We start from the raw sequence: 12,295 nt of genomic DNA, 5'->3' as shown, positions 1-12,295 counted from the left end.
GGCGGCTGCTGTGTGTGAATTTTTTTTATTGTGGGTAGCGGGGGTTGGTGAAGGGGGTATTAGCCCCAACGGTGGTTGTTTAGGGCTTGCGGGGGGGTAGCGGGAGGGGTTAACCCCTTCACGACCGTAGCGGTATTAACTGCTACGGTCGTGAAAGGGGTTAAGTGCACCCGCAACCCCCCCGCAAGTCCTAAACTCACACCAAGGGCCAAATACCCCGTTAACCCACCCCCGCTACCCACAATAAAGCGGGCACGGTGGGTTAACCCCTTCATTGCCTTAGCGGCTATCAGCTATGGTAATGAAGCAGCATTTCTGTATTTTAATAATATTGTGCAGGAGCAGGGGGTCCCCTGAGTTTTAATTTGTGGCTCAGGGAAACCCCTGCTCACTGTACAATATTATTAAAAATACATTCATGCTGCTTCATTACCATAGCACATAGCCGCAAAGGTAAGGAATGAGTGTTTATTTAGATATGTGTTTTATTCATACTGTAGATGTGCAGAGGGTCTCCGGAGCTGACCCGCTTTGGTTTTAGGTCCGGGGACACCCTGCTTCCTGAGATACAGGCCCCTTTATGGGGTGCCGGTATCCCTCTGCTTTGTTTACATTCCGCGGTCATGTGATCGGGACTTTTAAATGCAGAGGGATACCGGCACCTCATAAAGGGGTCTGTATCTCGGGAAGCAGGGGTTCCCCGGACCTGAAACCAATGCAGTTCAGCTCCGGAGACCCCCTGCACATCTACACTATGAATAAAATTGTATTTTAAATAATTTTTAATGTGCCGATGTTTGCGCAGAGAGAGCAGCGGATCTCTCTCTGCTGCAAACATATCTCGCCCCCGCCGGCCTATAGTATCATTGATGTGCATATACAGTACTGTATGTGTATGTTAGGGGTTATAGGGTTGTTGTTATACAGTATATATATATATGTATATATATATACTGCATTACAATTCATGAATTTCAGGGGACGGCTTCTCGGCTTCAAAGACAATAGCTCGCAAACGCCCCCATGGGTTTTTACACGGCATTGCAGTATTGCAGACAGCGGGAATAAAATGTTTAAATCACAGCCGCGAAAATAACGCAATACATCCCGGGCGAAAACGACACAAAACCGCACATAACCGGGATAATCTGAAATTCGTGGAGCTAGCCGAGTTAGAATAAAGTTGGTCGCCACTGTAGATGATTTCAAGCGGGTTTCTTTACATACCTTCTCCTACGTGTACCCCTGACTCATCCACACCTGCCATTTCTTTTAAAACAGTAGACTTAATCCTATCTGACAACAACTATCAGTCTTCTGATGTTTTCACCATGTGGTTAACACATTCATTCCCTGTCCCCACCACACCTATCTCTTGGACTCCTTCCTTTAAAGGGATCCATTATGGATAGCTGCAATATATTGATATTCATTATCCCTATCATTGAATGATCCAGAGCCCATATTCTGACACTCCCACATTGGATCCTTTGTGCATCTATGTATGTTATTTTAATGCCCTACATTTTATTACTTGAGTTTAAATAAAGATTTTTTTAAATACTATAACTAATCATTCAGAAGGGAGACTGAGTGCTACATATTGGGTTTCTGTTTCTCTTTAAGTCTATTACATTACCCGTACCGAATAGCACCTCCCCCCTACTTACCTACTAAGCTGCCGTGGGGGTACCCTACTTTGTAATTTCTTTTAAAACGCTTTTGTTTCTTAAACTGTTTTCCAAAAGGAAAGTGTTGTGTTTTTACCCACCAGGGAGAAAGAACGATTACAAAAGAGCTTTCAGTATGCTATAACTATAGATATACTAGCTTTTGTACCCAGCTCCGCCTATACCTTTCCCACCCCCCCCCCCTGCTGCTGGATGTAGTGCGGGTGAGATTTGTCTGTCTGTGTGTGTGTCTGTGTGTGTGTGTGTCTCCCCCTGCTGCGGGAACATGTCCCTGCTCCCCCCCCCTGCTGACACATCTCCCCCCCCCCTGCAGGCACATCTCCCTCTCCCCCGTTGGCACATCTCCCCCCCCCCCGCTGGAACATCTCCCTCCCCCCCTGCTGGCACATCTCCGCCCCCCTCCCCGCTGGCACATCTCCCCCGCACATCTCACAGAGACACACACACAGCTCCAATCCAGGCAAGGACACGACCCCTCCCTTAGTAGCCACGCCCCCCCACCCCCTGCTCCTGCTCTAACATTATTGCTGGGCAGCCGAGTTAAACTTAGAATGTCCATAATTTGGCAGGTGAGTCACATTGGAAGCTCAAAATAGTTGCGTTGACCTACAAATCCACAGCAGAATGTACAGTGAAAGTTTTGTTGTGCTACAGTACGTGGTGCCGTTTCTGAGATTTCGATGCTTCTGACATACAAACATACATACAGACGGAATCCAACTTAGAATTATAGAATAGATTAGAACTAGAGTACCACTATTTCCTTATCAGAAAGATAAGAAACTATACATTGGTCAGATACTTACTAAGGTAAAACAGAGTACTTGGAATGTTAAGAGGTATGCTGTGGCCATAAAAATATATTGTTGAAACAAAAAAACACATGTATAATTGTTCATATATGGTGTTTTCCTGTTATGCCAGGTGCACCTGGTTAGCCAGGTGCACCTGGTTATTGTGAACGTGCAGTACATCAGGGCTTCCCAAGTTCAGTCCTTAATAGAGATGGGCGAAATTCCACATCTCTGAAATATAGCTTTTGGGAGGAGGAGATAGATGTTATTAGAGACTCAAGATCTATATATATATATATCACCTCAAACCTCCCTCCACATAACAAAGGGAGAGACACTTGTGCTGTCTCTATCGCTCTCCCCACCTCAAGCCATATTTCAGGGAAGAATCGTATTTCAGTGAGCGGATGCCGCTGTATCTGGACGGACTTTTTAATGCCCAATGTGCACTCGGATTTCCGTGTGTGGATCGAATTTTGGTAAAATCATTGCAGAAAATGAAATCCGATGAAAATCTGATTTTAACAGGTTTGCCCATCTCTATTACGTAAGAGCAACACACATGCCAGTTTAGTTAACCAGGTTATTATTGGGAAAAATGTTGAAAGAAAACTAGCCTGTTAGTGCCTCTAAATGACTGAACATGAGAAGCCCTGCTGTCCTGCTGTACTCTCACAATTATCACTAAGACAATTTCTATAGATGTGTGATCTGAAAATCTAGCCTGAACTTGAATACGACATAAATAGGGCTAGCCATGCTAGCCAGTGTGTGCAAGAGGATCATCGATAAACACACATAGTACAATGTTTAGTAGCCCTTCAGTGTGTAGAGCTCTGGTGTATGATGTTAATGGGATGTTGTGACAGGGTGAATGAACGTCACCAGCCATATACCTGGCAAACCTATGTTTAGGCTTGCAGTGCAGCAGTGACGAGGTTAAGTTTCAGTTGAGAAGGGCTGCTTAATTAGTCTGACCCCAGCTGCATAATCAAGATGTTTTAAAAAAACCCAGGCTGTACACACATGCAAGCTAGTTGGTCAGTAGACAGGACTGAAATACTGAAGAGAGATTATTGCTATCAGGTCTGTTTTTCAAAGTACATGTGTGATGAACTGTCTGTGTCCTGCATGCTGAAGAGAAGCTGCCTTGTTTTTGAAGGAAAAACCTCTTCCATGGCTAGGCTCCAGCTCTGAGAGGAACCTTTCCTCTGCCAAGAAAGCTGAAGGCCTTGTGACTGGATACACATTCTGCACCATTATTGCAGCAGACTCCCCGGGAAGCTTTCACGCCCTGCCACTTGTTATCTCCGATTTTTTGTTGAACTTACAGGCCCGGGAATACGAAAGAAATGAAACGTAACGCAAGCCAGGTTTCAAATCCTTTGTCTCAATTTATTACTCATAGGGTAATAACTTTTATACAGGAAAAAGAAGATATTGGTTAGAGGCGTAACATAGGCGTAACTTAGGCGTAACATAGGCGTAACCTGGGTGTGTCTTGGGCATAGATTTGATTAGAGGCGTAATTTAGGGGCAGGACATATTAGTGGCATGATTTTGGGACGTGTTTCACCCAATACAAGCAATGTCTGAATACATAGCTTATTCATTGTCTGTTATCAAAAGAGACCTTGAATCTTTAGCAACTAATTATACTATTTTGCTTCTTTCAGAGAACCAGTCTATTATATTCTAATTAAAAGAGCAGGAGACTGACAATATAAAAAGTATCTTAGCAATATCCTGAGCAGGAAGAAAGGAAATGTAATTTGGCAGAAACTGAGTGCATTTAGGAATTATATTTCAGCAAAAGGCTGACTACAGAATCTTAACTAGTTATAAACAGACAACATGGATGCTTAACACGAATGCTGATTCTGGCCTGACATACTGGTCTTAACAATTTTCTATGCTGAAGAGAAGCTATTTTGTTTTTGTCTGCTGAAGAGAAGCTATTTTGTTTTTGTATGCTGAAGAGAAGCTATTTTGTTTTTGTGTGCTGTATATTTTTAAGTCTCAATAAAGAAGCCTTATCAAGAGAACCTGCGTGTGTGGTTGCATGTACCCTGCAACATATGGTGTCAGAAGTGCCGGGATTTTGAGAGGCCCCTGCAGTTGAAGGGCCACACACACACAAAAATGAGAAAAATGGAAGAGTTTTTAAAAGAGTTTCTGTGCGAGCAGACCAGACAGCAGGGACTGTTAATGCAGGAGCAGACCAAACAGTAGGGACTGTTAATGCAGGAGCAGGCCCAACTACTATTGCAGCAGCAAACCCAGCTCCTAACCCAGCAGCAGGCAGCACAGGATGAGCGGATTGCCAAGCTGCTGACCCAATTCCAGGGGTCTGCCAGTCCAGAACTTGTGAACAAACCCCCCGGTCCTCCTGAGGAAAATGGCTCCGATTGAGGATCCAGAGGCTTTTTTTACTGATATTTGAACGGGTTGCCGAAGTTCAGGGCTGGGCTGCAGATCGCTGGGCAACTGCTTTGGCCCCGCTCCTCATAGGAGAAGCCCAGGCCTCATATCAGGGCCTCCCAGCAGATCAGGCAATGGACTACCAACAAGTAAAAACTGCCATACTGGATCGCTTAAGTCTGACCCCAGAGACCTACCGGCAGCAATTCCGGAACCTGAAGTACACCGCTAAGATGAGACCCCGGGTCCTCGCTCAGCGGTTATTGGACTTGTGTACTCGCTGGATACAACCCGAGGAGCGCACTAAGGAGGCAATTCTTGAGCAAGTGGTGTTGGAACAATTCCTACAGATAATACCCTCTTCCGCACGCTCATGGGTAAAACGCCATGCTGCTGAAACCCAAGCTTTGGCGGTCCGCCTCGTTGAGAACTTCCTTGGGGCCGAGGATCAGGCGAGGGCCTTGGACCCGACGGATCCAACTTCACCAGCACTTGCGGAGACCCAAAGAGGGAGATTGGAACAACGGGGAAACTACTGGCCCCTCCATGCGCAACCGCCAAGTTCCACGGAAGGAGCAGTCCTTCCAACAAGGAAGAAGTGAAAACGCCGGGCAAAATCGAGATCCTCATCCCCTTCCTGATGTCGGCTTGTCGCCAAATTAGAGGAACTTTCGAGGACGTTGCCCACAGGACCCAACAGATGCCTGGTCTCCAGTATCCGGTCCAGCGGAGCGCTATCCACGGCCCCCTCCTGCGAGGGAACCCTCTCCATGTTCCGCCTGCAGAGAACAAGGCCACCGGCATGTGGACTGTCCACAGATGGATTGTTCCTTCAGCAGGACCGTCGCCTCGGCCTTCACTGGAGAAAATTACAAGCCCTGGCTACTTCCAGCCCAGGTTGGGGGAAAAACCATCCAGGCCCTTGTAGATTCGGGCTCTGGGAAAACTCTGGTCTTCCAGGAACTGTTACCGCCTTATGTGTGTTCTTTTGACTCTCCATGAAGTATAGAATGTATACACGGCGATGTAAAATGGTATCCGACGGCCAAACTCCGGCTACAGGTAAAAGGTCAGGAGGCCTACCTCGAAGTAGTAGTCGCTCCTTGGCTCCCTGCCCCCGGGACTGGCCTTTCTTTTCTGACCTAATGGCTCAAGTCTCTCACAAGGAGCCTTATTCTATGGCTCAGGAGAACCCTGGCAAACTGTTCCCCTTCTCGGCAGACCTTTTTCCCAGTAGACACCGGGTTCCAAAGACTCGGAAGCAAAGACGCTCTGACAAACAGGACTGGTTGTAGAAATCTGGGTCTCAAGGTGACCATTCTAGTAGCCAGAAGTCACAAGTGATGGCTGGGGATGGCCAGAGGGAGGGGGATATGGGCCCTGGAGATTTACCAGACCTATACCTCCCTGATTTTCGCCAGAGGCAAAGGGAAGACCCAGTCCTTGCTAGACAGTATGATAAGGTGGTAAAAATTGATGAGCAGATATTGAATGCACAGGGGGTGATAGTATTCCCACCATTTTGAATTATCAAATGATATCCTGTGTAACGGTTTCCCCCCCCCCCCCATATCTCATATTGGCCCCTTACGTGAGGAAACTGCCCCATGTTACATGTAATGTAGTGTGGTGCACCTGCTGGCTTACAGGACTCCTGAGTCTTCCGCGGTGATATGGGGAAGTACATCAGGACTGGCTCGTGAGGTAATGCTGAGAACTACTCACTTCTGGTAAAGCGCCTCCATCACTTCAAGGTCCCCACAACAGCAGGGAGGAGTCTCTGAAAGAGAACCTCTGGGTGCAGCTTCTCCCTGAATGACTCCACTCTCAGGCAAGAAGGTTCTTTCAAATTGGACATTCTTTATTGTCATCTTTAGTGGCAGACTGCCCATCATTGCGACCGGTCTCTAGCCGCACATCATAAAGGTTGCCCACCTCAAGGAAGTCCCTGGACACCACTCCTGGTCAGAGCCCTAGAAGCTGTCCTTGCTCTTCCCTTACTCTCTAATAGAGTAAGAGGAATAGTCTGCCCACCTCTCCCCTAAGGGAGGGCCACAATCCTTGCCAGAGCCCTGGCACTGTGTTGGGTCAGACAGTCTCATTCAAGTGGGATGAGACACTCACACACACTAAATTCAGGAAGTGATGCATACTATATAGCTCCAGTAGGCACCACCCCTGTGTCACTGTAATTGGACACAGAGCATGATGCCACTTCCTTGACTACACAATACACATCACAGGGGATGAGGGCAAACCTCATGATTTCTCCTGGCAAACCTGCCCTTTTAACAGGGATTATTGCACAGGAGGAGAGAGGCATGTAACCCCAAAATTACACAGGGCTACACCTGTATAGGGTGAACAGGCAGACACAAACAGGGGAGGTCACCAGACAGATATTGGTTCCCAAGGCGTTTGTTAAATCTGTGTTCACTCTAACCAATACTGTCCCTTGGGGTGGTCACCTTGGCAGGGATAAAACATTGGACCGTATTTCATCCCGATTCTATTGGCCAGGGATGCATAGTGATATTGCTAAGTTATGTGCGGCATGTCCGGAGTGCCAGCTAACTAGTCCGAAGGGACAAAAACCAGCCCCTTTGGTTCCTCTACCCTTGGTGTCAGTTCCCTTTGAGAGGATTGGGGTAGACTTGGTAGGACCTCTAGAACCTTCTGTGAAAAGACACAGGTTTATTCTTGTAATAGTTGACTATGCAACAAGATATCCTGAGGCGTTCCCCCTGAGAACACCAATGGCGAAGCAAATAGCCAACAAGTTGTTGGAGCAGTTCTCACGGGTTGGACTTCCCCAGGTTATGTTGACAGACCAAGGTACAAATTTTATGGCTAAACTGATGCAGGATGTCTTAAAATTACTAGAGGTCAAGTCTGTTCGGACATCAGTCTACCATCCACAGACTGACGGATTGGTGGAAAGATTTAACTGAACTCTAGAAGGGATGCTGAGGAAATTTGTAGATTCAGAGAAGAGAGCCTGGGATGAACTTCTCCCTTTTCTGCTGTTTGCAGTGCGGGAAGTTCCCCAGGCCTCCACGGGATTCTCTCCATTTGAACTGCTGTATGGCCGCCAACCCCGGGGTATCCTAGACCGCCTAAAGGAGTCCTGGGAGGAACAGCGGTCCCCTTCTAAGAATACCCTGCAATATGTATTGGACCTTAGGAAGCGCCTAGATGTGGTTGGGTATTTTGCTAGGGAGAATCTTAGATCAGCCCAGGACAGTCAGGAGAGACATTACAATCAAAATGCTCATATGAGAGTGTTTCACCCGGGAGACCAGGTGATGTTATTGTTACCCAGTTGTGAGAGTAAACTCCTAGCCAAATGGTAGGGCCCATTCGAAGTACTCCGCCGCACGGGTGATGTGGATTACGAGATCGCTCAACCAGGGTCCAGGAAAGGTAAGCAAATTTACCATGTGAACTTGCTGACACCCTGGAAGATGCAGCGGTCTCTATTCATCCACCCGGTGGAGGAGGAAACGGACTTGGGTCCTCAGCCCCCACGGGAGAACATCGTGGGTGACGATAAAATCCCAATGGGTAGACAGTTGTCCTCTGAACAAAAAGGGGACTTGTTAGAAATGATTACACAATTCCATGATGTTTTTTCTGATTTACCAGGGCAAACTAATTTAGTTTCACATGTGATCGAGACAGCACCTGGGGTAAAAGTACGTTCCCATCCTTATAGGTTGCCTGAACGTTGTAGGGCCCTGGTAGAGAAGGAGGTACAAGAAATGTTACACTTAGGAGTGATTGAGGAATCATGCAGTGAGTGGTGTAGTGCACTAGTTATGGTCCCTAAACCTAATGGGAAGGTAAGATTTTGTGTGGACCTCCGAAAGGTCAATGCGGTATCCAAGTTTGACGCATTTCCGATGCCAAAGGTGGACGAGTTAATTGACGCCCTTGGTAACGCGGATTATATATCCACGCTGGACTTAACAAAGGGATACTGGCAAATATATTTAGAGGAAAAGTCCAAGTGCAAAACAGCCTTTGCCACTCCCATGGGTTTATACCAGATTGTGACAATGCCATTTGGACTGCATGGAGCCTCAGCCACATTTCAGAGACTCATGGATAAAGTGCTGAGACCCCGTAGGGCTTATGCCACAGCCTACCTAGATGACATTGTCATTTATAGTAAACACTGGCGGGCCCATCTAAATAGGCTGAAAGCGGTCCTCAAATCTCTGAGAGGCAGGGCTCACAGCCAAACCTAAGAAATGTGCCTTAGGTAAGGCGAAAACCAAATGCTTAGGGTATGCAGTGGGAGGTGGAAAAGTAAGGCCACTAGCCAACAAGGTAGTTGCCCTGAAAGAAGTTCCGACCCCCCAAACAAAAATGCAGGTACGCTCCCTGCTGGGTTCAGCAGGGTACTTTCGGCGGTTCATCCCCAACTACTCGGATGTTGCAGCCCCATTAACGGACCTCACAAAAAAGTGTGCCCCTACACAAGTGGTATGGTCAAGGGAGTGTCAGAGAGCCTTTGAGGACATAAAAAGGTGTCTATCAGAGGGTCCCATCCTTAGAAGCCCAGACTTCAACAGGCCTTTTGTAGTGCAAACCGATGCATCAGAGATAGGGTTAGGGGCAGTGTTATCACAACAGTTTGAGGGAGTGGAACATCCGATCCTTTTTCTGAGTAGGAAATTGTTCCCTAGGGGAAAAAACTACTCAGTGATTGAGAAAGAGTGCCTCGCAGTAAAGTGGGCAATCGAGGCTTTGAGGCATTACCTGGCAGGAGTCCATTTTACTCTGATGATGGACCATGCTCCATTGAAGTGGTTAAATAGTATGAAGGACTCCAATGCTAGATTGACCAGGTGGTATATGGCCCTCCAACCCTTCTCATTTGAGATTCAGCACAAGCCTGGAAAAGAAAATGCAAATGCTGACTTCTTTTCTAGAGAAGGGGTGGGTGGTCGGGCTTCACCCGTGCGTCGCCCCATCCACACACTAACAGGGGAGGAATGTGACAGGGTGAATGAACGTCACCAGCCATATACCTGGCAAACCTATGTTTAGGCTTGCAGTGCAGCAGTGACGAGGTTAAGTTTCAGTTGAGAAGGGCACCTTAATTAGTCTGACCCCAGCTGCATAATCAAGGTGTTTTAAAACCCCCAGGCTGTACACACATGCAGGCTAGCTGGTCAGGATACAGGACTGAAATACTGAAGAGATTACTGCTATAAGGTCTGTTTTTCAAAGTACATGTGTGATGAACTGTCTGTGTCCTGCATGCTGAAGAGAAGCTGCCTTGTTTTCTATGCTGAAGAGAAGCTATTCTGTTTTTGTCTGCTGAAGAGAAGCTATTTTGTTTTTGTGTGCTGTATATTTTTAAGGCTCAATAAAGAAGCCTTATCAAGGGAACCCACGTGTGTGGTTGCATGTACCCTGCAACAGATTTCATCTGAGGTCTTATTTGTATTTTAAAATTAATAGCTCAACAGTAGGGATATTGCCAGAAAACTGGAGACATTCCCGTGAGAAAGTCTTTATAACTAACAGCTACATTTCTGATCAATGTGAAACTTATGCTTGTACGTGCATAGGTCAAAGAATGGTATGGAGTAAGAGGAACTGCACCTTTACAATAAAAATTGTATATTATCTCCGATTTAACGTTTTCCGGTAGACACTAATCTAGTTAGACTGTTGAAAAAAATCTTTCAAAGTGTAAAAATGTTTCAAATAATTCATCGTTTTCATTCTCTATTTATAGATATCCAGCAAATGGCTTTGGGATATTGAAAGGGATAACTGGACATCAGTCAGATTTGAAACAGCGTCATTTGTCGCAGTAGGATTGGTGTTTTCAATATACTATGAATAAAATGTGTTATTGTTGTGTATTTGTCCATTCGTGTGAGGAATAAAAAGCATATTGTTTTATCATTTTAAAACCACTTTAAAAAGTAATTGTAGTAGTATTTTTCTCTCTGTGTAAAGACACGTTGCTTAGTCTTGTTTCCTTTTCGGTAAATATCTGTATTTGCTAATTTTAACAAGTTTAATTGAAAATATGACAATTCTTTTAAAAAATAGATTTTAAAATGTTTGTTTTCTTGGTCCAGAAACATCACTCATTATTGACGGATTTAATTCATTCGTTTACATTTAATGTATAGACTGTCTCTAATCAATGTTTCAAACTTTCTGGGGATTATCAATTTCCTGGCTGCAAAACTGGGCCAAAAGGTCAAGTAAACAGTTGCACCAGATTAATCAATGCATAAATGCTCACTGAAAGCAATGACATTTTATTTACTTATCTGGTGCTATTTCCCCCAACCCCATTTTGCGCCCCAATATTTAACCACTTCACTATTTTAAATTTTTTTAGTTATCCATAGCCTGTGGTATATTAAATGGAGACGTGTAAAAATTGGGTTGGAAGTCAATTTGTTAAAAAGGTACAATTGCCATGTATTGTGTGTGATTTGACTTTTTGTAATTGCAAAAAGAAAGCATTTATGGAAAAGGCACATCAATTCATTTGAAAATATAGCTTTTGATGAGCAAATTGCTTTGACTCTTTTTTTGCAAAGCTGAAACAGCAAATGACAGCAGATAGTGGCCCCTTTGCCCATTAGGAAAGTGTTTAATTCCCTACTCCAACCCCCTTCTTACCGATATGCCCCTGTGGGTTTTGAGAGGATATCTTTCCCTTTTTCAGTATTTCTTATTTTTTTTATCTTTTTCATTTTACCTTAAGCACTCCATATTTTTAGTGAAGTGCTTAAAGGAGCAATCCAAGCAATATCCTACATGTGTTTTTTTTTTTTAAATAAATCATATGAAATGAATATCATATGAAATTAAATGAATGGAATATCATATATGAAATAAAATGAATATCATATGAAATTAATTTACAGTAATATGAAATGAATATCATATTCATTTCATAAGATATTACATTAATGGTGTGATGGTAGGGGTCGATTTGGCTGCTTTTAAATAAAGGTTAAACCCCCCATTACCCCTACCTGTCAGTGACATGATGTAGTTATTTATGTATGTACAGTTTATTGTAGCAGTCCTATACTGTATATGTTCCTCTTATACAGTAGGATGTAAAACAGTGATGTACAGCTCAGTTCAAGAGTGGGGTTAACTCTCTCTTGCAAAATGGGCTCTACTCACATCAAGAGTTGGTGTTGTAGGCCTGGGCACTGTGATGTGATTAGGCCCATTGTTGTGGAACTAGGGAACCTGCTGAGTGGACTTGCTCTGCAAGAAAGCTGTAAACCCTGGGGCTGTATCTATAAAGTTTGCATGTGAAAGGGGATTGTCAGCATTGTCCTGGCCCACCTTCAACCCCAGTAATCTCATCAACTGGGTCTAGGGCTGTGTGCA

General features: G+C 44.9%; 1 protein-coding gene across 2 annotated transcripts in view; it reads left to right on the top strand.

Annotated features, from left to right (window-relative positions):
• Window positions 1–10,855, top strand: part of DYNLT2 (dynein light chain Tctex-type 2) — a 53,199-nt gene extending 42,344 nt beyond the window's left edge. For both annotated transcript variants that reach the window (XM_075597040.1, XM_075597039.1), the window contains exon 4: window positions 10,659–10,855. In XM_075597040.1, coding sequence (XP_075453155.1) covers window positions 10,659–10,769 — 111 coding nt within the window. In that variant the 3' untranslated portion in view covers window positions 10,770–10,855. The remainder of the gene's footprint in view (window positions 1–10,658) is intronic.
• Window positions 10,856–12,295: the final 1,440 nt, after the last annotated feature.

This window comes from Ascaphus truei, chromosome 4 (genome assembly GCF_040206685.1).
Source record: "Ascaphus truei isolate aAscTru1 chromosome 4, aAscTru1.hap1, whole genome shotgun sequence".
Classification (NCBI taxonomy): domain Eukaryota; kingdom Metazoa; phylum Chordata; class Amphibia; order Anura; family Ascaphidae; genus Ascaphus; species Ascaphus truei.
The sequence above is the reverse complement of the archived record's forward strand: the minus strand, read 5'-3'. Positions and strand labels throughout refer to the sequence as shown.